The sequence below is a fragment of the Aphelocoma coerulescens genome, chromosome 10, assembly GCF_041296385.1.
Source record: "Aphelocoma coerulescens isolate FSJ_1873_10779 chromosome 10, UR_Acoe_1.0, whole genome shotgun sequence".
Lineage (NCBI taxonomy): Eukaryota > Metazoa > Chordata > Aves > Passeriformes > Corvidae > Aphelocoma > Aphelocoma coerulescens.
This window is the reverse complement of record NC_091024.1, coordinates 12,125,550-12,151,996: the sequence shown is the minus strand read 5'-3', so window position 1 is coordinate 12,151,996 and position 26,447 is coordinate 12,125,550. Positions and strand designations below refer to the sequence as shown.

The 26,447-nt window shown below is 52.0% G+C and overlaps 1 protein-coding gene and 1 long non-coding RNA gene across 9 annotated transcripts; one reads left to right on the top strand and one right to left on the bottom strand.

The window, feature by feature from the left end:
• Window positions 1-3,085: 3,085 nt before the first annotated feature.
• On the bottom strand, window positions 3,086-7,012 carry LOC138116689 (uncharacterized). Of its 5 annotated transcripts, XR_011154298.1 has the most exons (5): window positions 6,739-7,012; window positions 5,668-6,041; window positions 3,968-4,087; window positions 3,666-3,778; window positions 3,086-3,460 (listed from the first exon to the last, which is right to left on the bottom strand). It is a non-coding gene; the product is annotated as an uncharacterized lncRNA (long non-coding RNA). The 5 variants fall into 5 exon arrangements; XR_011154300.1 differs by lacking the exons at window positions 5,668-6,041; window positions 6,739-7,012 and adding an exon at window positions 4,926-5,111; XR_011154299.1 differs by lacking the exons at window positions 5,668-6,041; window positions 6,739-7,012 and adding an exon at window positions 4,943-5,111.
• Window positions 5,328-23,763, top strand: ANP32A (acidic nuclear phosphoprotein 32 family member A). 4 transcript variants are annotated; one of them, XM_069026238.1, is made up of 8 exons: window positions 5,328-5,501; window positions 18,790-18,939; window positions 19,053-19,175; window positions 20,365-20,563; window positions 21,398-21,484; window positions 22,381-22,478; window positions 23,326-23,386; window positions 23,492-23,763. In XM_069026238.1, the coding sequence occupies exons 1-8, from the start codon at window positions 5,448-5,450 to the stop codon at window positions 23,551-23,553; spliced, it is 834 nt and encodes a 277-aa protein (XP_068882339.1). In that variant the 5' UTR covers window positions 5,328-5,447; the 3' UTR covers window positions 23,554-23,763. The 4 variants fall into 4 exon arrangements, with proteins under 4 accessions (XP_068882339.1, XP_068882338.1, XP_068882337.1 ...); XM_069026237.1 differs by having other exon boundaries at window positions 21,386-21,484; XM_069026236.1 differs by lacking the exon at window positions 5,328-5,501 and adding an exon at window positions 7,104-7,275.
• Window positions 23,764-26,447: the final 2,684 nt, after the last annotated feature.

Below are 26,447 nucleotides of genomic sequence, written 5' to 3'. Positions count from 1 at the left end.
GGAATGTTGGAATGGCATCCCAGGACACAAACAGCAGCGGGAAAAGGGAATCCGGGAGCTTGGGAAGGGAAGGGATGAGCAGGGAAATCCCGACGGATCCAAGGAATGCCTGGGAAATTGAAGGAAGGGCTGCGGAATCATTCCGGATCGGCTTTTCCGGACTTTCATCCCAAAGTTTTCCTGGGATTCTGCGGGATTTCCTCATTCTCCAAGGAGCTTAATCCCCGTTTTTTATGGGAAACCACCTCCCATTCCCAAGTTCTCCTCAAATTCCACAGGATTTGCTCATCCTGAAGAATCCAATCCCTGGTTTTTACAGCAATTTCCCTCCATTCCCAAGTTTTCCTTGGATTCCGTGGGATTTGCTCGCCCTGAGGAATTCCAGCAGCTCTTCCCGCGGCAGGAGCCTCTGGAAAACCCCACGGAAGCAGCTCCTGCTCCAGGAAATCCCATGGGATTTGTCCCTGGAAAAGGGCAGGAATGGGCAAACATTCCCAAAAGGAACAACCTGGAGTGAAAACTCTTGGAAAAACAGGAAACCAACCTCTGGATTCATCACAACACGCTGGGTTTGGAGCAGAATTCCCAAATTTTCTGTTTCCTTGGAATCCTGCCGGTATTTTTGGGAACAGCTCCATCAATCCTGCAAAGTTTCCTCAAGGAAATCCCTTGAACACCTGGAATTCCACCATTCCCATTCCCAGTTTTCCCATTTTCTTTTTGTATCTTTCCATTTCCTGCAAGTTTTTATCCCCAAAAATCCCCCTTTCCCCCCTTTTTTCCCAAAGAATTTTCTCAGGAATTTTCCAAGCATCCCTGAGGGGTTTTTTTCCCACTTTTTTCTCATCCCCCTCATGGATTTCTGACAGCAAAAATCCCCCAAAAATTCAGGATTTCCCAACTTTTCCCACATCAAGAAGCGCTTTGATTTTAACTCCTGAGTCATTCCAGCTTTTCCATGCTTTACACCCATTTTTCCCTAAATTCTAAAGATTTATCCCAGAATTTGTTGGATTTTTCATTATTCCTGAATTTTTTTGGCGGGGGCGGGGAGGGGATTTGACTGAGTTCTCCCATCGCTCCAGGCCAAGGGAAGCAGGAAAATCTTGGAATATTCCACTAGAAAATTGGGAATATCCCAATTGTCCACCAGGAATTTTTACCAGGAAAAAAGAAAATAGAATTTAAAACAAAAAAAAAAAAGGGGAATAACGTTTTCCACTCAATTTTAGGGAATTTTGGGGGGGATTTGGAGCCATCCCGGGATTTTTTCCCCTCATTTTTTAACTTCAAGTCAGCTTTTCCTCGTTCTTTTTATGCGATTTTCCCCATTTTTTCCCTGGAATGCTGCAAAAATTCCATTTTTAAGGAGCTGAACCACAAACTGGGGTGGTCAGGAAATTCCTATGGAATCCCAAGGCTCTTTTCCATAGGAATTCCTGGATGCCAGGGATTGATTTAATCCCAAACTCCCCTCAGGGAGCTCTGCTGGGAATGCTGAGGGTGGGAAAAGTGGGAATCTTTTCCTGTTGGCATTCCCAGCTCTGCAGGCAGAGCAGGGAGCTGCTCCCAGGGAAAAGAAGGAATTCTTTGTGTGGGAAAACAAAGGGACATTCTCTGGGATAAACAAACAACTCCCAGGGATTTTCCAAGGGGAATTCAGCGGGGTGGGAATGTGGGGCAGCAGGAGGATTCCCATGGAAGCTGGAGGGGGCCGAATCCTGGGAAAACAAAGGGAAAAACCTGAAATTCCCATGGAAAACAAACAAGGAAAAATGCCACAAATTCCTGGTGAAAATAAACTGGGAAAATCCCACAAATTCCTGATAAAAACAAACAAGGAAAACTCTCAAATTCCTGTTAAAAATAAACAGGGGGAAAAAAACCCCCAGAAATTAAAAATTCCTGATTAAGAAAAAAAATGGAAAACCCTCAAATTCCTGGCAAAAACTAATCCCACAAATTCCTAATTCCTGTTAAAAAGAAACTGGGAAGATCCCATAAATTTCAAATTCCTGGTGAAAACAAACCAGGAAAACCCCTCAAATTCCTGTAAAAAAAAACATCCCAGAAATTCCAAATTCCTGATAAAAATAAACCAGGAAAAATCCCACAAATTCAATTCAGAATTCCTGTTCAAAACAATCCCCATGAATTCCAAAGTCCTGATAGAAAGAAACCAGGAAAAACCCTCAAATTCCTGGTAAACACCAATCCCACAAATTCCTAATTCCAGAAAAAAATAAACTGGAAAATTCCACAAATTTAATTTAAAATTCCTGTTCAAAACAAACTCCAGAAATTCCAAGTTCCTGATAAAAACAAACACGGAAAACTCTCGAATTCCTGTTAAAAATAAACAAGGAAAAAAAAACCCCAAATTAAAAACTCCTGATAAAAATAAACAAGGGAAAGCCTCAAATTCCTGGTAAAAAGCCAATCCTGCAAATTCCAAATTCCTGGTGAAAACAAACCAGGAAAAACCCTCAAATTCCTGGTAAAAAACCAATCCCCCAAATTAAAAATCCCTGATAAAAATGAACAAGGGAAAGCCTCAAATTCCTGGTAAAAGTAAACAGGGGGAAAAAAACCCCAGAAAGTAAAAAATCCTGATTTAAAAAAAAAAAAAAAAAAGGGAAAACCCCTCCAATTCCTGTAAAAAACCAATCCCACAAATTCCAAATTCCTCTAAAACCAACCAGGAAAAATCCCACAAATTCAATTCAAAATTCCTGTTCAGAACAATCCCCATGAATTCCAAATTTCTGATAAGAAACAAACAAGGAAAAAAAAAAACAAACAGAAATTAAAAATTCCTGACAGAAACAAACCAGGAAAAACCCTTAAATTCCTGGTAAAGAACCTATCCCACAAATTCCTAATTCTGGGTGAAAATAAACCAAGGTAAACCCTCAAATTCCTGGTAAAAAAACAATCCCACAAATTCCTAATTCTGGGTGAAAACAAACCAGGAAAACCCCTCAAATTCCTGTAAAAAACCAATCCCACAAATTCCAAATTCCTCTGAAACAAACCAGGAAAAACCAATCCCACGAATGGAAAATCGCAGAAGGAAAAGCAAAAAAAAAATTCTTTAAAATTTATTCCCAATTTATCATTCCTTTTCCTTTTTCATTCCCAAACTCCTGGAATACGAACCATGGAAGGAGCAGCTTTAAACATGGAATTTGGGCTTTGAACTCGGAAGAAATTGCCTCAGTCATTAAAAAAAACAGGAATTTTCTGCACCTTTCAATACTCGAAACACAGATTTTCCTCAGGAGAAAACAAAGGAAAAAGCAGCTCTGGATTCCCAGAAATTCCTTTTCAATCCCATCTTATCCCAGCAAATTCTCTTCCAGGAGAAAAGTCCTTTTCCAAAGGTCTCCTCCCAGGCCAGAAGCACAAATTCCATCAAAAATTCCTGAAGGTTCAGCCCAGGAGCCACCTCTGGTCGCACCTGGGAAGGAGAAGTTCAAAGAGAGCTGAAAGAAAATTCCACTTCGTTCCCAAATCCCAAGCGATTATAAAAGTTTGGAATATTAATCACTAATCAAGGATTTATCAGCCAACCCCAAAATTCCATCATAAACTCCTAAAACATCCCAAAAAGATGAACTTTTTGCAGAATATCACTTTTATTTTGCTTTAATCAGAATTTTTACCTGGAGCTGGATGCAGCTTTTCCTGTCCCATTCCCAACACAATTCCTGCTGTCATCATCCACATTCCTGGGATTTATCCATGCTCACAGGTGAGACTTCACCTCCATCCCGCGCTGCAAAATATTTGGATAGAATAAAAGTTTCCCAAGGGTTTTCAGCATTCTCTCGATACTTTCCAACAGCTCTTAGGGATTTTCTAGCCCTGTGTTTTCCAGGGAAAGCTGGACAAGCCCAGCCACATTCCAGGAACAGCAGGAAGGGACAAAGTGGAATTTTGGAAGGCAAAAAAAAGCACTTCTTACCTGTGTTCTGCTCCAGCTGATAGAAATGGTGCCCGGGGTTCAGAAACCTCAAATCCCTGGAGAGGAGCAGCTGTGGGCTTGGATCCTGCATCCAATAGCTGCCACCTCAGCCAACAGCGCCTGGAAAAGGAGCCAGCAGCAGGGAATGCTTTGGGATGGAAAGGAGCTTAAAGCCTATCCCATTCCATGGGCAGGGATAACTTCCACTGTCCCAGCGTGCTCCAAGCTGGCCTTGGACATTCCAGGGGCAGCCACAGCTTCTCCGGGAATTCCAGCCCCTCCCCACCCTCCCAGGAAGAAAATCCTTCCCAAAATCCCACCTAACCGTGCTCTCTTCTAGCCTGAATCCATCCCCCTTACCCTGGCATTCCAAGGAAAAAAAAAATCCCTCCCAGTCTTTCCTGGCGGCTCCCACCGGGAACCGAAGGACTCCCGTCCTTGGCCCTGCTCAGGACCTTTCCCGGGGGGATCCTCCCGAACCTCCCGCCCCGCCCTTCCCTTCTCGAGGGGATCCTCCCGAGCCTCCCACCCTGCCCTTCCCTTCTCGGGGGCATCCTCCCGCCCTGCCCTGCCCTGCCCTTCCCAGGGATCCCGGACCCCGCCGTTCCGCCCCGGAGCCGCTCCCAGCCCGGTGAGGCGGCCCCAGCCGCGGGGACCCCGCTGAGGGCGGCCCGCCCGCTCCCCTCCCCTCAGCACCGCCCCCGCCCCGCCGGGGCCTTTCACGGGGGGACCCTCCCGGCACTCCCGGGCACGGGCAGCGCCTCCCGCCCTTCCCTTCGCCTCGGGAACGGCTCCCCAGCCCCGTGAGGCGGCCCCGGCCGCGGGGACCCCGCTGAGGGCGGCCCGGGCGCTCCCCCTCCCCTCAGCGCCGCCGCCCCTCCCTCCTTCCCTCCCCGGCCGCGCTCCGCCCGCCGCTCACGCTCCGCCCGCCCCCCGCCGCCGGGGCCCGCGCCATTACCCGCGCCATTCCCGTACCCCGTTCCGCACCTTTCCCTCCCTCCTGGCTGCGCGCCCCGGGCCGGCCGGCTCCGACTCGGCCACCGCTCCCCGCCCCGGCGCCTCCCCCAGGCTCGGGCGGGCGGAGAGGGCAGCGAGCGCCGTGCCCGGCGCGGCAAAGCCGCGGCCGCTCCGTCCCCATCAGGCGGCAGCGCGGAATGAGCCTGGGCTCGGCGCCGGGCTGTCCCCCTGCCCGGCCGAGCCGCTCCCCCATTGGCTTCCGCCGCGCCTCGCGCTGCCGGTTGGCTGAGGCGCGGCGGCGGCGCGCTCTGATTGGCCGGCGGCGCTGTCAATCTCGGCGGAGCCCCCGGAGCGCCCGCCCCCGCGGTTATCAGGTTAGTGCGCGCCGCGGTGCTGCGCTCGGGCTTCCGAGCGGCGCTGGGCGAGCCCGAGTCCCTCCGCGCCCCGCGATCGGGGGGCTCTGCACAGGGGTCACTGCGCCAGCCGAGCCGGGCACCCTCCGCGCCTCCCGCCAGCCACGGACATGGACATGAAGAAAAGGATCCACTTAGAGCTGCGGAACAGGACGCCCTCAGATGTAAGCAATGCAATGCCAAAAAAAAAAAAAAAAAAAAAAAATTAATGATAATAATGCTAATGATGAGAATAATAAAAAGGCATCCCACGGTTATTTTTTTTTTTTTTTTGGCGGGGTGGAGCGTGCCAGGTGTTGGCGGGGCCGCTGCTGCCCTTGAGGTGCCTACCTGTGTGTGGGGGGAGCCGTGCCCCCCGCTTTGGGGGGCGCGGGGCGCTCGCGGTGAGGTTTGGGGGGGTCCCCGGGGCTGCTCCTGCCCGTGCCGGGCTGCGATGCCTCGGAGAGGGCTCGCCGTGCATTAAATAAAAATAAGTTGCTCGCTCCTCTCTCTCTCGGCGTGTTTAGTTCGCAAATATTTGTGCAGGGTGCTGGGCAGGGAGAGGCAGACAGGGACTGCGAGTGAGTTGCGAATGGTTTAGTTTAAAGTGCGTCTTCATTTCTTTGCAGTGATCAGGCAAGAGAGACTGGGGAGCCATATTTGTAACTTTGTAGTCCTCATGAACGCGCCCTTTCTCTCTCTCTCTCTCTCCCTCTCTCCAGATGCTGAGAAGATAAAAGGAAAGAATTTTGAAACCAATGCTTAGCGTTGGTTGGGTTTGCTTTGGGCTTTTTTTTTTTTTTTTTTTTTTTCCTTTTTTTTTTTTTAATTTTGCGGGCGATGGGGCATCGCCGCCGGTAGCGCGAGCGTTGAATAATAAGAATAATAATCATAAGAATAATAAAAAAAAAAAAAATGGAAAGAAATCAACGCACTCTCCACCCCCTCCATCCCCACACACGCACAAAAAGGCTGGATGTGTGTGCGTGTTTTTCCTTCTTCCCCCTTTCCCCCCCTTCCTTCCCCCGGGGCCGGACTTCAGGTTGTTGTTCCGCGTCTCGCGGAATAAACGGGGGACGGCGAAAAACTTTGGCAGGACAAAAAAAAAAAAAAAAAAAAAAAAAAAAAAGCCAAACAAAAAAAAAACCAAACCAAAAAAACCAACAAAACCCCAAAACAAGAAAGAAAATAGCGAGGGTAAAAGGAAGCGAAAAAATAGCAAAACCACCCCAAAAGAGTGGGCGGGAGGTGGCCGGGGGCAGGCGGGGCGCGAACCCGCGGCGGGGAAGCCCCTTCCCCTCATCCCCCCCCGCCCCGCCGGGCCCTCGGCGGTGACCGGGCAGGGCTCGCCGGGCCCCGGCCCCGCCGCGTCCCCCGGGCCGCCGGAGGCTGCGGGAAGGGGAGAGCGGGGGGCGAACGTACCTCAGCGGGGAGCGCCCGGGGCAGCGCGGCGGGACGCGGCCGGGCCGAGCGCGGTGTTGTCCGGGGGACAAAGGCGGGCGCGGGGCGGCGGAAGCTGCGCTTTAAAGTTTAAAAACTCCTGGGCGAGCAGGAGGAGGAGGAAGAGGAGGAGGACGGCACGGAGGGGGCACGGAGCGCAGAGCCCCGCGCCACAGCCGCCATGGCCGGCGCTGCGCTGCCCGGTGCGGGGAGCGCGGGGGCTCCGTGAGGCGAGCGGGGCAGCGCCGCACCGCAAGTAGGACGCGGCGCCATGTTCTGTGCTGCCCCCCCGCCTTCCCTCAGCGCCGCCGCCTCCTTCTCCTCCTCCTCCTCCTGCCGCTGCCTCGGCCGCGGGCGGCCCCGCGGGGCCGTGAGGGAGCCCCGCTGCCGCCGGGGCTGAGGCGGTGCGGAGGCTGCGGCGGGGCCGCCCGGCGCCCTCCCGACATGACGGGCAGCGCCGCCGCTGCCATTTTGTCGCCGGCCGCGGGGCGGGAGGAGGCTCGTGACGGCCGCGCCGGGGTAAAAAAGGATAAAAAGCTTTCGAAAAATCGGGTTTTATTGAATATTCGGGGCACGGCGAGGCAGCGGCCGCCAGAGCGGGGCCGGGGCCGCCGGAGCGGGGGGAGCCCCGCGGCCCCCCCCGGGCAGCGAGCGCGGAGCCGGGAATCCGCCTCCTTCCTGGGCAGGGCCCTGCGGGGAGGCAGCGCTGGGCTTTGGGAAGTGTTTCTCTCCTTTTCAGCCTGTTTTTTAAATTAATTTTCCGTGATTTTGTTCTTTTTTTTTTTTCCCCACAGTTTTCTATCTTTTGGTCATTGTTTGCCCCCATTTCGCTTCGCTGCCTTTCTAACCGGAGGCTTCTTGCCCGGTTTAAACTCAGATTTAAGGCTTTAAATGCAGCTTCCAAAGGTTTAAACCGGGCTTTCCCTCCCCCCGCTTTCCACGCTTGGATTTTGTGCTGTTTCTGCTCCGTTTTGCCTCACGCCAAAGAAAGTTGGGAAAGCTCGGAGCAGGAGGGGCTTCCCTGCTCCTCAGGGCTGGGAATGGGCAGCAGGGAGCTGGAAAATCAGGATCATTTCACCTGGAAACGCTTGTTTTTCCCTGGCACCCTTGGAATCTGTCCGGGAATTTGGTGTCTCGGTGTTCCCAAGGTGTCCTAAACCCCAGTTTTCCAGGTTTTTAGGCAGAGGGCTGGAGATTCCAGTTGGGAATGTTGTTGTGTTCTGAGTTGCTTCCAGCTGTGTGCACGTGTTTTTTAGGGGTTGGAGTGTGTGGGGTGAATTCTGTTCCTCAGCAATATTATTTAAGGAAAATTCCTTCCAAATCCACCCTCTGGAAGTGGGATTGGGAAGGAATAGCTGTGCCAAAGTGATTTATTTCTGGATTTCAGGAAGTTCTGGGGTATGAGGAGGATGCGTTTGAGAATTGTTTTCCTTCGTTTTGGGCGGTCAGTGTTTGTCCTTGTCGTTATTCCCCAGTTTTGATGTGGAATGGAAAGAAATCCTGGGGAAATCCCTCAGAATTTTGGAGCTCCCTCAAGTTCCGTGCTGCTTTTTTAGAGAGTTTATCCTGAAATCAGGCAGGACCAGCCCTTTTATAAGTCAGGCTTAAATAATAGGACGTGGATGGGGTTTGATGCTTCTTCCTGAGCCTGCTTGGGAGATTTTATTGCTGCGCCGCCTGTTTTTCCATGGAATTCTGTGCTTTCCCATCAAATCATCCCATCGAGCGCCATCCTGATTAAGAAAACATCCTCCAAATGTCCTCAGGTGGATTCTGTGGGAGGTATTCCTTCCTTAATCTCATTTTTTGTTGTTTAATCCTGTCATTTTCCCATTATTTTCCATATCCACCTGGATTTTACTGCTGGAAATTTGGGATTTCTGACTGTTGTTCAGGCAGGTGTTTTCCCAGATATTCCCACTTTTTCTCCTGTTCCATTCATGAGGCGCAGCAGAATTATCCCTTGGTTTCTTTTATCAATACAACTTTTCATTCTAATTCAGCACCTCCTGATAATTGTCATGAATTCCCAGGAATTCCTCTGATCATTCCCATGGGAAAATCGGGAGTAAAATCCAAATACTGGGAAGCAGGTGCGGGTGGGGGGTCAAAATGAGGCCCAAAATTTGGTTTATCGGGAGAAAGAATTCCTTTATCGGCTCCAAACTGCATCAGGGATAAAACTTGGAATTTATTCCTCCCAGTTCTGGCTCATTCCTGGTTTCCCCCCCCCCCCCCCCCCCCCAAAGTTTTCATTCCAGAGGGAAACAGTGGAAAAACGTGTGGGAAATTCCCTCTGAAAGTGGAACCGGATTTGAAAAAGGCTTTTTTCCCTCTTTGTTGCTCTTCCCGTTTTCCTGTTTCTCTGGGATGCCGCTGGATTTAGTTTTGGCCTCCTGAGAATTCCCTTTTTTTTTTGGGAAGCTCCAAATGTTCTCTGGGATTCGGGTGTCCAAATTCCAGCTGGAAGGATGGGAGTAAGAGGAAAAGCTGGGGTGGAACTGATGGAATTGTGTGGAATTCCAGCTCTGGGAATTCCCAAAGGAACCAAGTTTCTCATCCTGCCCTTGAATTGGTGGGAAAATCTCAGTCCAGACTTCTCCTGGATTAAACCTTGCCCTAACTCGGCCCGGGAGCAGGAATTGCTGGAATTCCATGTTATTTGTCATGGAATAAATCCACATTCCTGCTGCTCTGCTCCAAGTGTGGCCCAAAACCTGGGAATTCCGTGGGCATTTTCAGGGATTTGGGAATTTTAAATTCTTGTCCGTTTCCCCGAGTTTCAAAAATCCGTTTGTTTCCATTGGTGAGCCATCCGAAATATCCATGGAATGCTGGGAAAAGCAGCCCTGGCTGCTTCCTTAAATATTTCCATCCTGAATATCCATTGGCACCAGAATCCCTGGCTCTTTCCCTAAATATTTACATCCCATCAAACTGATTCTCCTTAAATCCTTCCATCCCATGGGGCTGTGGTCATTCCCATTCCATTCCTTCCCTGGATTGCTCCCTCCTCCTGCTGCTCCGGGTGCTGGACAATCCTGGAAATTCAGGATTGGGATGTCTGGAATACAGCTGGCTGTTGTCCAGGAATGGATGGAGAGTCTGGGAATGCTGCTGGATTGCACTTCTGGGATCTTGGGAAGGAGCAGGATTTTCCTGGGATAACAGGAAGGGAGAAGGGTCTGGATTGAGGTGGATCAAATCCTCTGTATCCACAAATGCCAGCTGGGAATAGAGGGCGGGAATGTTGTCCTTGGGAATGCTGGAATTCCTTGGGAATGTTGGACAACATTCCCAGCTTTTTCCACGACACTGTTGCCCTTTTCCTGCAGGAGTTTTTTCCCCGTCTCCCCTGTCCTGCAGACAGAACAACCGGGAAATCGGGATTTCCCTGGATTGCTGCAGTCAATCCTGAAATTTAGGGAAGCACAATCCCTGAAAAACCTCCAAAACCAGGGAAAAAAATCCACTGTTTTCCTTTCCACTGAAAGTTATCCATGGATTCCCTTGGACCCTTCAAAGCCATGAAAAAAGCCGGAAAAGCTCCTCTTTCCCAAATATTTCTCCTCATTAGTCCTTAATTAATCTTAATTTAAAGGCAGGGATTTTTTCTGCGTCTCCGCCTCATCCCGGGAATTCCCAGCTCCACATCCAAAGGCTCTCAATCCCAACCTGCAGAGTTTTCCAGGGAAAGCTGCACTGCGGCCCTGGGTTTTCCTTCCATTTTATTGGATTTGGTGGTGGAGGAAAAACATTTGGAATGTGGCAGCGCTGCTCCTCCAGGAAAAATCCCTAGAGCTGGAGCGATCCAGGGCAATTCCAGGCAGGAGGAAAGTGATCCCAGCCGCTGGAAAATAACGGGAATATTCAAAGGGAATGGAATTTCGGGGAAAGATGGAGCTGTTTATTCCCGAGTTTGGAAGAACACCGTGTCTGGAATATTGGGAATTTTTATGGAGTTGAAGGAACAACCCCAAGAATTCCCAGTGAAAGTTTTCCATGGAAAACTCCGTGTGTTCCTGGTCCTTTAATGGATGTGGCTATGGATCTTGAAAATGTGGGAAAGGGGATTTAGGGAATTTCCTGGAGCATCAGTCATGGATTTCCCTCCTGGAATTTCTTCAGGATTGGAGATGCCCCATAATTAGACGCAAGAATTCCCAGGATTCTTCACCTTTCTGCCACTTAGGGATTTCCCATGGATCTTTGGATTCTCCCAGAATGGAGCAAAGGGGTGCGAAATTACTGGAGCCATCCGTGAGAGGTTTTTTTGTCGGAATTAGAGCTGGAAAATCCAAACTATTGCTGAAAAATTCCGGATATTGAGCCAGGTTTTTTTCCGGAGCTGTCTCCAAACACAGAACGGCTTTGAGGTAAAAGAACTCAAGGAAAAATCCCTCAAAACCATCCCCAAGTTATCCAAACTCCAGGACTTTCCTGTCCCTTTTCCCAGCCCGTGATGTGGGATTTTCCGGAGTGCCGGCGGGAAGAGGCGGATCCTTGTGGGATGAGCCTGAATAAGCCCGGCTTGAGTGAGCCGAGTTTAAAAGGTGCCTTTAAGCTCCTGTTTAGGGATTTAGGAATCCTGGGCTGGGGATCCACAGGGATATCCGGGTGTCAGTGCATTCCCAAAATTCCGGGTGTTTGTGCGGCTGCTCCGTGTCCTTCTGTCATCTTTAAGGACACGCCGGGATTTGGGAATTTGGGCCCAAATTCCTGCCTCTCCCTGCCCATGGAGTGGAAATTTCCTGAAGGAGAGACTTTGGCTTTTTTCCTGGTTTATCCTGGAAAAAAAGGAGGATGAGGAAGGAATCCTGTGGCTCTGCACAGCTCCCGGACAGGAGGGGGCAGGCAGTAGGATCGGGATCTGCTCCCAGGGAACAGGGATGGGATGAGCAGGAACGGCTTCTGGCTGTGCCAGGGGAGGCCCAGCTGGGACATCAGCGGGAATTTTTTCATGGAAAAGCTGGTTAAATATTGGAAAAGGCTGCACTTGTGGAATTCCCATCCCTGGAAGCGTCCGAGGAATTCCTGGATGCGGCACTCAGAGCTCTGGGGGGGATCGGGCACAGCCTGGACTCAATCTTGGAGGTCTTTTCCAAGCTCAGGGATCCCGGGATGCTGGGAGTTTAAATCATCTCTGGGATTGTTCCAAGAAAGTTGCAGCAGAGGAGGAATTCCAATCTGGATTTTGAGGTGGGATTTTGGACAACCTGGGATGAGCTCTGAGGTCCGGCTGGAGTTTCACGGGATGGGAACTCGGTGTTCCCAGGACAGGCTGAATCCTGGAAAGGTGCTGGCCTTGGGTTGAGGGCTGCACTCCGTGGCTTCGTGGTGTTTTCCGAGGATTCTCTGATTCTGGTTCGGAATTCCGGCTGGGCTAAGGCAGGAATGGAGCGTGTTCCCGAGGAACCCGGCTTTGCTCGGCAGTCATGGATTGCTCAGCCCCAGTAGGGAATTCCTGAAGGGAACAGGGTTTTTTGGAGAGGGAGAGTGTCCCTGGGGGAATTCCCATGAACTGGAGCTCGGAGAAATCCTATGAAATTCTGGGAATTCCTGGCAGGCGCTGGCGTTGAGCCGCGGTGTTGCTTCCATCCGTAGAGGTGCTGATGGAATTCTGCTCCCAATCCCAGGTATCCGTGGGATCCACGTTAATCCCATCCAGTCCCTTCCCTGTGGGATTCTCAATCCTCCGGCTGACGGATTTCCAGGGAATTGGGCTGTGTTCCGTGGTCGTTTTCCTGCAGTGTCTCTCCTTGCCCTGGGATTTTCTTGGGATTCTCTTCCCAGTACATTCCCGGCTGGGAGATGGTCATGGATAACTGGTTGGAAATCAATTGATTCCATCTCAGCTATTCCCAAGAAAGCCTTGGAGGGCTGTATCCAAATCCTGAATCCTGTGCGGCTTTGGGGAAGGAAATCCATCTGCTGTCCCCCGATGTCACCCAGGGAAAGGATAGAACACCTTGGGAATTTCCCCTTCCCTGGGGAATCTAATCCTGCCCCAGGTCACATCCTCATTCCTGAGCAGCAGGCACAGCTGAGGCTCCCCCCATGGAATGGGAATCCCATGGAACGGGAATCCCCGGTGGCCACGGGCCATGGCACCTGCTGCCCTCCCTGCTGTGGGCAGAATTCCAGCTCTGGAAAACCGGGAAGAGCTTGGCAGCTCCAGAGCTGTGGCCGAGCGGACACGGAGCGGCCCAGCAGCCCCTCTGATCCGGGCTGGAGATATTCCATGCTCTCCTTGCCGGTTTTCCATGGGAGCCATACGCAGGCTGGGATCATGCCGGGTTGGGTCACGGAGGGCTTGGAATTGCAGCTGGAAAAGGAGGCTGGATGTCATTAATGAATGAATGAGTTAATGATTTTAATTGGGTTCTCCGGCTTGGGGACGTTTGGGGGTCAAGGAACGATCTTGGAGCAGGGATTGGCTCGTGGGAGCCTTGGGAGCAGCTCCGTCAATCCAGGGATCGAGTTGGATGCTCATCCAAGCTTTTGTTGGCCTGGTCACATTCCAGGTGGGATCGGAATGGGAAATTCAGGCAGTTCGTCAGCTCCAGTTGGAATTTTGGGAAAGCTTCCAACATCAGTGTGGGGAATCGTTGTCCGCACTCGGAGCTGGCCATGGACATGGGCTCCTGCAGGAGCTGGGATTGTGGAATCCCATGGAATTCCACGGAATAATTTGGGTGGGAAGGCCCTTAAAGCTCATCCTTGAGCTGGGCAGGGAACCTCCCACTATCCCAGGCTGCTCCAAGCCTTGCCTGACTCGCTCCAGAGGGATGGAGCAGCCACAGCTTCTCTGGGAGTTCCATCCCAGCCCTGCCCCAGCTCTTCCCAACTTCTGAGCCTTGCCACGCCCATGCCCTGCCCAAAAAACCGGGAATGTTGTGCCTGTGGAGGGCGGGCGGGCTTCCCTCCAACGCTGCAGCACAAATCCCATGGAGTGGGAACCTATGGAGATCCATTTCTGCTCAGGATTCCTGCATCCATGTGAGGATAGATGGGGAATACGGGGCAGGATGCAGCAGGACACAGGAGCCAGCAAGGTCATTCCTTACTGGAGAGAGAGCTGAGGCTTTTCCTGGACTCCACAGGCTTGGGAGAGCAAGAAATTCCCCAAATTCCGAGTGTTTGTGTGGCTGCTCTCTGTCCTTCTGTCGCCTTTAAGGACATGCCGGGATTTGGGAATTTGGGCCCAAATTCCTGCCTCTCCCTGCCCGTGGAGTGGAGATTTCCTGAAGGAGAGACTTCGGCTTTTTTCCTGGTTTATCCTGGAAAAAAAGGAGGAAGAGGAAGGAATCCTGTGGCTCTGCACAGCTCCCGGACAGGAGAGGACAGGCGGCAGGATCGGGATCTGCTCCCAGGGAACAGGGACGGGATGAGCAGGAACGGCTTCTGGCTGTGCCAGGGGAGGCCCAGGATGGGAAACTGGGAGAATTCCCTCCTGGAGAGGGCTGTAAACACTGGAACTGCCCTGGGAGGTTTGGAGTCCCCATCGCTCAGAATTCCCGAGGAATTCCTGGATGCGGCACTCAGAGCTCTGGGGGGGCTGGGCTCAGTCCCTGCTTGGACTCGGTGAGCTCGGAGGGCTTTTCCAAGCTCAGCAATTCCATGACTTGGGATGTGTTGATAAGGCCCCGTCTGGAGAAGCTCCAGGTCTTGGATGTCACTTGGGAGGAATTCCATGAAATCCAGTGGCTGCTTCCAAAGAGTTCCCTGTTCCTGCCCTTGGAGTAGGTTGGATGCTCCCTGTGGATCCCGTGGCTGTGCCTTTGGGAACCGGGAATTCCGGGAAGAGACAAGAGCCCTGCTTATCAAACAGCGTGGAGCGATGGTAGGAAAGCCCTCAGGAGCTCCAGGGAATGTTCAATCCAGAGGGAGCATCCCCAGCCGGGATGTCACGAGCTGGAAGCAGCTGGGAATGTCAGGAATAGAATCTGGGACGAAGGCTGGGTGAGGAACACTGGGAAGCTGCAGCTGCTCCAGGTGGGATATCCCAATCCAATGGATTCTGGATTCGCCCTGGGAACCAACCAACCTGGCACCTGCAGCCTGGCTCTTATCCCAAACATTCCCTTGGGAGTGCATTCCAGGGAGTGTTCCCATGGAGTTTGGGCCTGTGGGTGTGGCTTTTCCAGCGGGTAGCAGTTTTTTGGGATAAGTACAGGTCCTGTGGTTGATATTCCGTGAGTGCTTATCCCTGCTCTGTGGTGTAGGGACGGAGTTAAGGATACGTGACTTGGATTTCCGGATCTTTGGTGCTGCTTTTGGACACAAATTCCCGGAGGATTCTTAATCCCAGATGTGTCCACCTGGAGCGGTGCAGGGATTTCCGTGGGATCCACCTGCACCCCTCCCCTCATCCAGGTGTGCTCCAGGATTCCTGCATCCAGAAAGGTTTATCCCATATTTTGGTGACAAAAAGCGAGGAAAAAGGCGGCAAAATTGTCGCATTTACACATTTCCAGGGAAGTTCAGATCTTTGGGAGGGATTCAGGAGGTGGAATTTTCCTCAATATTCCTAGAACTCCTGAAACACAAACGAGGAGGAGATTCCAGTGCTGCTGGACTCCGGGGAGCTGGTTTAGCTGGAATGTGGTCGCATTCCCGCTTCCCTGTGCACACACTGCCAGCTCTGTGCTCCTGTCAGGATGCAGCGAGCCTGGATGAGATCCAGCGTCCCTCCAGAGGGCTCAGGACGGAGAAGGGATCTCTGTGTGGCAGCCAAATCCTTGGAAAAGTTCCCTGTTGGAGGGGCTGCAGAAAGCTACGGCCTCTCCTGAGGGCCGTGGCTGCTCCTCCTTGAAACTCCCAGGTTTTTATGGAGAGGGAATGTGCCGTGGAAAAGCGGGAGTGGGATGTGCAGGGCTGGAAGCAGAGAGCTGTAGGGTGTTGGGAAAAATCCCACAAACCCAGTTCCTCCTCCTTTGGCACACCTGGATTTCCTTGAGGATTCTTAGGATATAGAGCCCTCCTGGAATTTTTTTGGGAATGCTGTTGTTTCCAGGGATTCAGGGAGTTAACACCGTAAGCACCGACACCGTGTTGCTTTTGGGAAGGGTTGGGAATGTGCTCTGCTCTTCCCAAACAGCCTTGGAACTCATCCAAGCTTTCCAAACATGGATTGCAGGATTCCAGGAGGTTTCTCCATGGGTTTGTTGGCTGTGCCAACAGGGAACGTGGGAACGTGGCACTTGTGCATCAGAGCTTCCTGAAAAGTGGGGAGGAAACAGCCTTCCCTAAAAAATTCCATGGTGGGGTTGGAATGGGATGATCCTAAAAGTCCCTTCCAACCTAAAATGTTCCAAGATTCTAAAAAAATGCAAACTAAAAGGAAAAAAAAGGCACTTGGATCATTTGCCTTTGTGCTAAAGGCTTTTTCCTTTGCATCCAAGGCTGTTTCCAGCTCTTCCTTAAATCTCCGCTCTGCTCCTGAGGGAATTTTTGTCCAGTTCCCTGGGTTTTTTTGTCCAGTTCCCTGTTTTCCGTGCTCAGAGAGGATGGAGGGATGGGTATCCCCCCTCCTGGATCAGGGCAGGAACTCTTTGTCCCTCAGCATGTGAGCTTTGGGCGCATTCCCTCCCCTCCCCTTCCCTCCCTTCCCGCTCCCCTCAGCCCCCAAAATTCCTCGTGAGCAATTCCCAAACTCCTCTGAGGCAAAACCCACACCTTGAGCTTCTTCCCGGTGTGGATCCCGAGGCCTCCTGGCTCTGTGTCCGTGGCTGTTGGGCTGAGGTAACGGAACAGGGACACCCGGATCAGGAGGAGTCACCTCCATTGCCCTTTTCCCGCCCTTTTTGTTTTGGCGGGAACTCTGGGGGCGCGTGTGGGGAAGATGAGGGGAAAAACTCTTTGTTTACCCCCGAAAGGATCCTCTGGAGAATCCTGATGATTAAACAGTGCCCAGGGAAGAGATCCACGGTTTTTCCTACACTTTTTGGATTGGTTTTTTTTCCATGTAAATTTGAAGGCGGTGAGTGAGTGGTTTGGGAGTTTTATGTGGGGAATTTTGGGGTTCGTTTTTGCCTCGTCTCTGTGGGATCAGGAGCACTGCCTTGGTCTTGGGTTTCCTCTCCCCACCCTGGGATTCTTCGGGAAGAAGAACTCTTCACCCTGGAAAACTTTGGAAGTCATTCCTTATCCTAATTCCAGGAAAACCATGGATTTTTCCTGTCTGACACTGCCTCTCCTCCTCTCCACGATTCCCTTGTGCTCCTCTATTGCTCTGGGCTCTTTTCCCTTTTCACTCCAGGGATTTAATTAGAAATCCAAGGATGTTTGGAGCTGGAAAACTCTGTCAGATTCTTCCCTGTGCAGCAGGATTGCAGGAAGAAAAATTAAGGAAATGAAATATTTGCATATTAATTGTCCTTGCTGGGAGCTGAGCTGTTATTCCATGTATCTGCTCACATTCCTGCGGGTTCTTTATCCCAATCCCAGCGTTATTTTTCCCACATGGAAACAACCCCCGTGCACCGTGCAGTGCAGGGGAAGGGCTTTTCCTGGGATTTAGGGGAAAAGTTTATAGGGGAAAAATGAGCTGTTCCTGGGATGGGTGGGCCCTTCCCGTGGAATTCCACAGAGCCCAGGAAAACTCACTCTGGCTGCAGAGGGACGGGAATCCCAGGAAGTTTGGGATAAAACTGAGCAATTTAGGTAAAAAAGGAGCACTTCTAGCCAGGCTGGAGTGCATTTTGGGAACCTGGGATTGGTGATGGTGTGTCCAATGAAAAAAACGCCGGGAAAGGACCCCCAAAACAACACCCAGGCCCTTGGGGCCATTTTCTCCACACCTGAGGATGTTTCCCCTCTCCCCCTGTTTTGGGGCCATTCTCTCCCCCCATTTTGGGGCATTCTCTCTTCTTTTGGGGACATTTTCTCTCCCCGTTTTTGGGCCATTTTCTCCACCCTGGGATCATTCTCTTCCCCTGTTTTGAGGCCATTTTCTACCCTTTCAGGGCCATTTTCTCCACCCTGGGATCATTCTCTCCCCTTTTGGGGCCATTCTCTCCCCTTTTGGGGCCATTTTCTCCACCCTGGGATCATTCCCTCCCTTTTGGGGCCATTCCCTCCCCTTTTGGGGCCATTTTCTCCACCCTGGGATCATTTCCTCCCCTTTTGGGGCCTTTATCTCCCCTGTCCCTCCACCTGGCACAGGAGATAAGGGGCCAGTGCTGTGACACTGGGAGCCTCCCCTTCCCTCATCACCCACCACATCCCTCCAACTCCCCAGGAAAACCCTTGGAGCTCTTCCCTAAAATCCCACATCCACTCTCCCTGCTGATGAGGGCTAGGGGTGCTCCTGTTTTCCAGGGGTTGGAAAGATCCAGCAGCTTTTCCATGCGTTTTACCAAAACACTGTCAATCCCAAGAGTTGTGTGGAATTTAATACTTCTTCATCGAAAAATTCATCATTTGGGAGTGGATTTTTGGGATACTTTTACTCGGGTTTCCATATTTTTTTAGGAATTCTCGGTCACCTTTACCACAGACTTCTCCCCAGCCAAAGGATTCGTTTGTAACAGAACGGAATAACAATGATTTCCATGATTAATTAATTCTAGATCAGTTTATGGACAGGATTAACTGTTTAAATGGTTTCGTATTCGTTTCAATGTTATTATCTCAATTAAATAATTCATTTAACTAACATTATTTAATTCAAAAAAGGTATTTTGAGCCGGAATAGTTTTTGGCGAGAACTCCGGGGGCGTGTGGAGAATGTGAGGAGGAAAAAAACTCTGTTTACCCCACGTGGATCCTCTGGAGAATCCTGATAATGAAACACAGTTGAGGGACAAGATCCACGTATTTTCCACCTGAATTTCAGCCCAATGAGTAATTGGGGAATTTATTTGGGGAATTTGGGGGTTTTCTTCCCACGCTGTGTGGGAGCACTGCCTTGATCTGGGCTTTCTTCTCAACACATCCCCCAAATTCCTGCGCTTTGCTGTTGAAAACCTCCCGATTCTTACCAATTCCTTGGAATTCCTTCTATTTCTCTTCGATTTCTTCCCTTTCCAGGTGAAAGAGCTCGTTCTGGACAACTGCAGGTCGTACGAAGGGAAAATCGAGGGCCTCACGGATGAGTTTGAGGAGCTGGAATTCCTCAGCACAATCAACGTCGGCTTAACCTCAGTCGCAAACTTACCAAAGTTAAACAAACTCAAGAAGGTAAATTCCACCTCCCCGGGCCAAATCCGTCCCTTTTCCCTTCCCCGCCTGTGGAAAAGGGGCTGGAATGGGCTGAAATGGGATTTTTGAGGGTGTTTTCGGGCCCTTTGCAGCTCGAGCTGAGCGACAACAGAATCTCAGGAGGCCTGGAAGTGTTGGCAGAGAAGTGTCCGAACCTCACGCACCTAAACCTAAGCGGCAACAAAATTAAAGATCTCGGGACAATAGAACCTCTGGTGAGTTGGGATTGCTCCAAGCAGTGGGATTCATCCTGCTCCAAAGCCCTTGGAATACCTTCCTCTATCCCGGTTTGCTCCAAGCCCGGCCTTGGGCACTTCCAGGGAATGTGGCTCCTTGAACCTGTGCCAGGGCCTTTCCCCCTCATTCCCTCCCAAAATCCCAGTTATCCCTGGATCTAGGCACAGATCCCAAGTCCTGGTGAGTTGGTTTTGCTCCAAGGAATGGGATTAATCCCATTCCAACCCTTTGGAATAGCTCGAGCTCTCCCAGGTTGCTCCAAGCCTGTCCTTGGGCACTTCCAGGGAATGTGGCTCCTTGAACCTGTGCCAGGGCCTTTCCCTCATTCCTTCCCAATATCCCGGCTAATCCAGGGATCAGCGCCCGCATCCCAAGTCCCTCTCCCTGTTCCCGGTGAGCTGCTGCTTCCCTCTAGTGGCTGCCGGGCCGGGCTCCCCCATTCCCGGCGGGAATCACCGCAGCTTCCCAGGATTCTGTGGGCTCTGGATCCATCTCCAGGCTCAACAATTCCCATTAAAATCCCTCCAGGAGCCGTTCCCTTCATGGATCTCCTTTCCTGCAGCACTGTTAAGCTCACAGGGAGGCCTGGAGCTGCTTCCAGTGCTCCCAGTTTTCCCAGTTCCAGCCCTTTTTCCCCAGTGCTTTCCACATTAAAGGGAAGGGAGAGATTCCCTAAGAGTTGATATTCCTTATCCATGGTTAATACAGATCCTCAATTCCCTGGGATTTTATTATTAGTATTCCCAAGTGCTGTGGGCACTGCAGACCTCTTCCCAAAAAGAAATCCCACAAAACCCCAGGAGCTGACTTCCTGTTCTGTTTCCGTGTGTTTTTTCATTTTCCATAGGCTAAGGAAAAATGATTCCATTTTTTAAAGCTCTCTTGGCAAAATTCTTATGTCCAAATGCTCCATTCCTGCTTCCATCTGCAAGAATTCCTTTGGGATAACTCCCTGCACATCAGTTATTCCCAGAGTGGTTCAGAGCTCTTCCCAAATTTGACTTTTGGGAAGTTCTGGACTCCAGGGAGAGCCTTTCCCATCCCAGATCCCAACTGGGAGAGCCCAAAACACCCCCGGGAATCCCTTGAGCACATTCCCTGTGGCATCCTTGCCTTCGGAGGGAATTCCTGCACCAGCAAACCTCTGGAATTCCTTTGTTTTCCCAGAAAAAGTTGGAAAACCTGAAGAGCTTAGACCTGTTCAACTGTGAGGTGACCAACTTGAACGACTACAGAGAAAACGTCTTCAAGCTGCTGCCGCAGCTGACGTACCTCGATGGATACGACCGGGATGACAAGGAAGCGCCGGATTCCGACGCCGAGGGATACGTGGAGGGCCTGGATGACGAGGAGGAGGATGAGGATGGTACGTGGGATGGAGGAGGTGGGATCACAACCCGCTCCTGGAGCTGCTGGGGGAGGAGAAGGGTGGGAGCTGCGAGCTCGGGGTCCTGAGGGAGGGAGGGAGGGGAGGGGAAGGACCTGAGAGAGGGAGGGGAGGGAATGAGGGAATGAGGGGATGGAATGAGGGAGGGAGGGAGGGGATGGAATGAGGGAATGAGGGGAAGGACCTGAGAGAGTGAGGGAAGGGAATGAGGGAATGAGGGGATGGAATGAGGGGAAGTGCCTGAGAGAGTGAGGGAAGGGAATGAGGGGAGGGAATGAGGGGAAGGACCTGAGGAAGCGAGGTGGGGGAATGAGGGGAAAGAATGAGGGCAAGGACCTGAGGGAATGAGGGAAAGAAATGAGGGGAAGGAATGAGGGGAGGGACCTGAGGGAATGAAGGGAATAAATGATGGAATGAGAGGGGAAGGGAATGAGGGGAAGGAATGAGGGCAAGGACCTGGGTGTCCTGAAAAAATGAGGGAATGGAATGAGGGAAAGAACTTCATTTTCCCAAAGGAGTGAGGGGAAGGACCTGAGGGAATGGACCTGAGTGTCCCAAAGGAATGATGGGAGAAGGATCTGAGTGTCCTGAGGAAATGAGGGAAGAGACCTCCATTTCCCAAAGGAATGAGGGGAAGGATCTCAATGTCCTGAGGGAATGAGCGACAGGAATCAGGGAGAGGAACTGAGCGTCCCAAAGGAATGAGGGGAAGGAATGAGGGAATGGTGGGAAGGAGCCAGGAAAGGAATGAGGGAATGGCAGGAAGGAGCCTGGCAGGGCCTGAAGGAGCAACTTCCTCAGTTTTATCCCTAGTGAAAGACCGGGATGACAAGGAAGCGCCGGATTCCGACGCCGAGGGATACGTGGAGGGCCTGGATGACGAGGAGGAGGATGAGGATGGTACGTGGAATGTGCTCCGTGGGATTCCCTGCAGCTCCCGCATCCCAAAGGAATGCGGGGAGGGGGTGGCAGGGCCTGGAAAATCCCATTCCTCAATCTGGGAATGGAGGGGTGGGATAAGGAAGGAACCAAGGGAAGGGACTGAAGGAGTGGCAGGAACGGGGATGTCCTGGAATTGTGGAAATCCTCATGGAAAAGGGTGAGGGGAGAAGCAGCTTGGGCATGGAAAAAAGCAGAAATTAGGGAAGTGCATGGAAAACACAGGGGCGCTCCAGTGAATTCCCAGCTCCGAGCCAGGCCCTGAGGAAGGAACATGCCAGAATTCCAGGGAATTCTGGGGGATCCCAGTGCTGTAGGTGTCGCCTTTCCCCGGCTGCCCCTGGAGCCATCCCTGGCTGCGGATCCGGCTGATCCCAGGGAATTTGCTGGATTCTCCCATCCCAGCGGTGCAGCAAAGCAGAAAAGCTGGATGTGCACTTTTCCCGGGAATGCTGAGTGGGAGCTCTGGGAAGGGCCGCTTCCCAAAAGCTCCCAAACACACGGAAAACACTCCAGGGGCTCCACACTTCCCGTTTTTCTGCTGGGAATGGTTGGATTTGGGGGCTTTCCTTTCGGGAATTCCCGAATAGGCCGGAATTTTGTGTCCCTGGGAGGGCTCCCGCTGGATAATGGGAAAGTTTTGCTCCGGATTCCTGGCCAGGATATCCTCCAGCTCCCAAATCCTTGGGAACAGTGGGAACTGGAGCAGCCAGAGGCTCCATGAGCGACTCTGACCCTGCATTCCCAGAGCTGCCACCAATCCCGTGCTATCCCTAAGGAATTCTCCACTTGGATTGCCAGGGTTTTGGGTGGAATGAGGAAAACCTCCAAGTTTTCCATGGATTTTGTTTTTCCAGAGGAGGAATACGACGATGACGCTCAGGTAGTGGAGGACGAGGAGGATGAGGAGGAGGAGGAGGAAGGGGAAGAGGAGGATGTGAGCGGAGACGAGGAGGTGAGGCTTGGAATTCCACAGCGGAAATCACTGGGATCTGACTGGGAAGGGCTGGGCAGGAAAGGGCTCAAATCTGGGATTTGAGGAGTTTTAGGATGGGGATGGGGGAAAAATGGGATTGGGGGGGGTGGGGGATGGGATTGAGGGAGGGGAAAAGGGATGGAAGGAGGGGAAGTGGAACTGGAGGGGGAAAATGGGATTGGGAAGGGGGGAAATGGGATGGGAGGGAGAGAAATGGGATTGAGGGGGGAAAATAGGATCGGAGGAGGGAAAATAGGATTGAATGGAGAATGGGATTGAGGAGGGAAATGGGATTGGGAGGGGGGAAAATGGGATTGCAGGAATGAAAATGGGATTGAGGAGGGAAAATGGGATGGGAGAAGGGAAAAACTGGGATTGGGAGGGTGGGAATGGGATTGAAGGGAGAATGGAATTGAGGGGGGAAAATGGGATTGGGAAGGGAGAAAATGGGATTGGAAGGGTGGGAATGGGATTGAGGAAGGAAAAGGGGATTGTGGGAAGCTGTTTTCCCTCTCCTGCAGCCCCGCCCTCTCTCCCACCCCTCTGGAATGTTCCTCAGCCTCCCCAGTCCACCCCTGAGGCTCCGGAGAAATCCGCTCCAATAAATCCCAGTTTTCCCGGAGTCGGGAAGGGCAGCCCCATTCCCAGGCACGGCTCAGGAATTCCCGGCCATTCCAGTGCCGGATTCCTGCTGTTCCATCCCTAACCGGCCCCCCTGGGAAGCGGCTGCTGCCTGAGGACATTCCAAGGCCTCGGGAAAAGGGCTGTCAGGAAGGATCCCGGGCTGATGCCGAGCTTCTCATCCCGCTTTTCCTTGCCCTTCCAGGAGGATGAGGAAGGCTACAACGACGGCGAGGTGGACGACGAGGAGGACGAGGAGGAGCCCGGTACGGAGCCCATCCCGATCCCGCTTTTCCTGCAGCTGCAGCGCCTCTCTCCTAGCGGGAATGCCACCGCGGCCGGGAATAACGGGAATTGTTTGTGTTTTCCAGAGGAAGAGCGGGGCCAGAAGAGGAAACGAGAGCCGGAGGACGAGGGCGACGAGGACGACTGAGGCGCCCCTTCCTTCCCGGGAGATTCCCTCTTGTGATTTGACTGTTTTTATCCCGGAATTCCCTCTTTTCCCACCTCCCGACCCTTTGGAATTCCTTTTCTTTTCCCGATTTTTTTTTTTTTTCCGTTGGTTTTTTTTTTCCGGATTGTAACGTTGCTGTGGGAACCGAGCGAGGGTGGGCACGGGAATAAAATCCTATTTTTACTGCCACTCCTCCTGGAATTCTTTGGGAATTTCTTCCTTTGGATCCCTTCCCGGAGTCCCTGGAGCTGCGAGAGTTGAGTAGGAACCTGTGTTTGGGAATTCTTGGAAGCGGAGCTCGGACATCCCGGAAGCGGAAACGAGGAGAGAACCGAGTTGAGATCCATGGATGAGCCGGGATTTTCCCACCTCTGATCCCCAAATCCCCACGTTTTTCTGGGAGACGCTGCTGGAATGGGAGCCAGGCCTCTTCCCTGGGCTGGGAGCGGTGCCTCGCTCCTTGGTTTTTTGGGAATGGCCGCCATTTCCAGCCCCTTTTCCCCAACGTTGGGAATTCCCCAGGCTTTTCCTCGTTGTAAATAGCGACCAAATGTCGGTTTTTTGGGAATGTTGGATTGTTCGGGATGGGGTCGGAGCTGCTCATGGGCAATCCCGGTGTGTTGTGAGTTTTCCTGGAATTCTGGGAGGGAATTTTCGGCTTTTTTGGGAATTGTTTTTATTATTTTCAGGGGATTTTTGGAGGGGGGGGCGGGGTTTGGAGGGAATTTTTTGGGGGGAATTTTCACGGCTGGAGCGCAGCCAAATCCCTGGAAATGGCAGGCATGGAAAACAAATGGGAATCTTTCTAAAAAGCCATCCCAAATTCCCGAATTTCCTGACCTCAATTCACCACTTGGAATAAACCCAACTCCTCCCGCCCTTCCCAAGCAGCTTTCTCTGGAATATCTGCCCCTAATCCCGGAGAAACCGCTTGGAAAATCCCAAATTCTCCACCCAAAAAGCCAGGAATTCCAGGAGACGCCGGGAATTCCATGGAAATTCCAGAAAATTTGTATTTTCTTACCTCGTGGGAGGCAAAAACCCGGAAAATCCTTGGGGAATGTACAGATCCCGTGGGAAAAATCCCTCTGGAAGTGACTTGTATTGCCCAGGAAAGCTGCTGGGTGTGGGAATCCAGCGGCTCCCGGGGTTTTTTGGGAATTTGGGGGCCCGGCAGAGTCACCTTTGGAGTTTTTTGTCTGTTTGGCTTTGAGGAATTTCAATAAAAGCTTTTGATACAAATTCTGCCTCTGGAATTCCTTCCAGGAAAACACCCGGAATGGCAAAGCGGGAATGGCCGGATCGCTGCGAAACGTGTGGCTGCTGGAAAACAAGGAATGGTGGGATGAGCGGGCTGGGAAAGTGGGAATGTGGGGCTGGGAAAGGGGGAATCGGGAGGTGGAAAAAGTGGGAATGCGGGGAGGGAAGAGTGGGAATGTGGAGGTGGAACAGTGGGATTTGAGGGTGGAAAAGTGGGAATATGGGAAGGGAAAAAGTGGGATTTAGAGGATGGAAAAGTGGGAATGTGGAGGTGGAAAAAGCAGGATTCTAGGGATGGAAAAGTGGGAATGTGGGGAGAGAAAAGTGGGATTTTGGAGGTGGAAAAAGTGGGAATGTGGGGCTGGGAAAGTGGGATTTTTGGAAGGGAAAAGTGGGAATTTAGGGGTGGAAAAAGTGGGAGTTAGAGGATGGAGAAGTGGGAATGTGGGAATCCCCCCTCGGGTCCAAAGAGGCTGCAGTGCAAAATTCCTAAAAACCAGACTAAATCCATCAAAATTCCTCCGGGTCTGCCCCAAGGGAATTGTGCTTCCAGCGGAGCCCCAGAACGCGGGGCTGGAGCTGCGGAATCCGGGGGGGCTGCACCTCAAGGAAAAGCTTCCCTGGATTTTAAGGATATCGGGAAAAGGAGGGATCAGCTCCAGGAAATCCATGGAAAATTCCCAATTAAAATCCACCCGGAGTGGGTCCTCCGCGTCCTGTTTATTCCCATTCCCAATCCCAGATCTTCCTGGGAATTTTAATCTCAATTCTGGTTTTAACTTTAAGCAGGGCCCCGCAAAATCCTGGAGAACGGAGCATCCCGAGAAACCCGCAGCTGGGAAGCCTTGAACAAAGGGAAAACTCCGGGAAGCAAAAGTAGGTCAGGATCCTTGGGATGAGCAGGGAGGGCTGGGAAGGGGAAACCGGGAAAGGGAAAAACCGGGAAAAGGGAAAAACCGGGAAAGGAATCATCCCACAGGACCTGGAGAGGGAAGGGGCGGATTCCGCCGGACACCGGAGCGCTCGGAGCCTTTTCCCTGAAATCCTGGAATCCCCGGAAGTGTGAGGGTGGGAAAGGTGCGATTCCAGCCTGGATTTAGGCCTGGGGAAAGCTTGGGAAAGGCTGTGGATCGATGGGAATTTGGGCATTCCTGAGGGTCCTGGAGGGGACTGGAAATCCAGGGAATGGGCAGGAGGCTTTGGAATGAAATCTGGGAGAAGGACAGCAGGGAGAAAACTGGGAATTAGGGATTTACTGCTTGGATTAAACCCTGGAAAATCCAGGGAGCCACCCAGAAATACCCAGAAAATCCTCACCTATCCCCATGTCCCGATATCCCGGTCCTCCGGCACTGGGAAGCCATTCCCTGTGTCCTGTCCCTCCATGCCTTGTCCCCAGTCCCTCTCCAGCTCTCCTGGAGCCCCTTTAGGCCCTGGAAGGGGCTCTGAGCTCTCCCTGGATCCTTCCCTTCTCCAGGTGAACATTCCCAGCTCTCCCAGCCTGGCTCCAGAGGGGTTCCAGCCCTCGGAGCAGCTCCGGGGCCTCCTCTGGAATTGCTCTGGCAGCTCCAGGTCCTCAGGAATTTGGGATTCGGAGCTGGAGCAGCTCCGCG

What these genes read in the sequence shown, in the direction of transcription:
- ANP32A (XM_069026235.1), top strand. Translation starts at nt 7,201, where the DNA reads ATGACGGGCAGCGCCGCCGCTGCCATTTTGTCGCCGGCCGCGGGGCGG. An exon ending in CGAGGAGGAGGATGAGGATG is followed by an intron (nt 21,485 to 22,380) that starts GTACGTGGAATG and finishes TTGTTTTTCCAG; the next exon opens with AGGAGGAATACGACGATGAC. An exon ending in GGAGGACGAGGAGGAGCCCG is followed by an intron (nt 23,387 to 23,491) that starts GTACGGAGCCCA and finishes TGTGTTTTCCAG; the next exon opens with AGGAAGAGCGGGGCCAGAAG.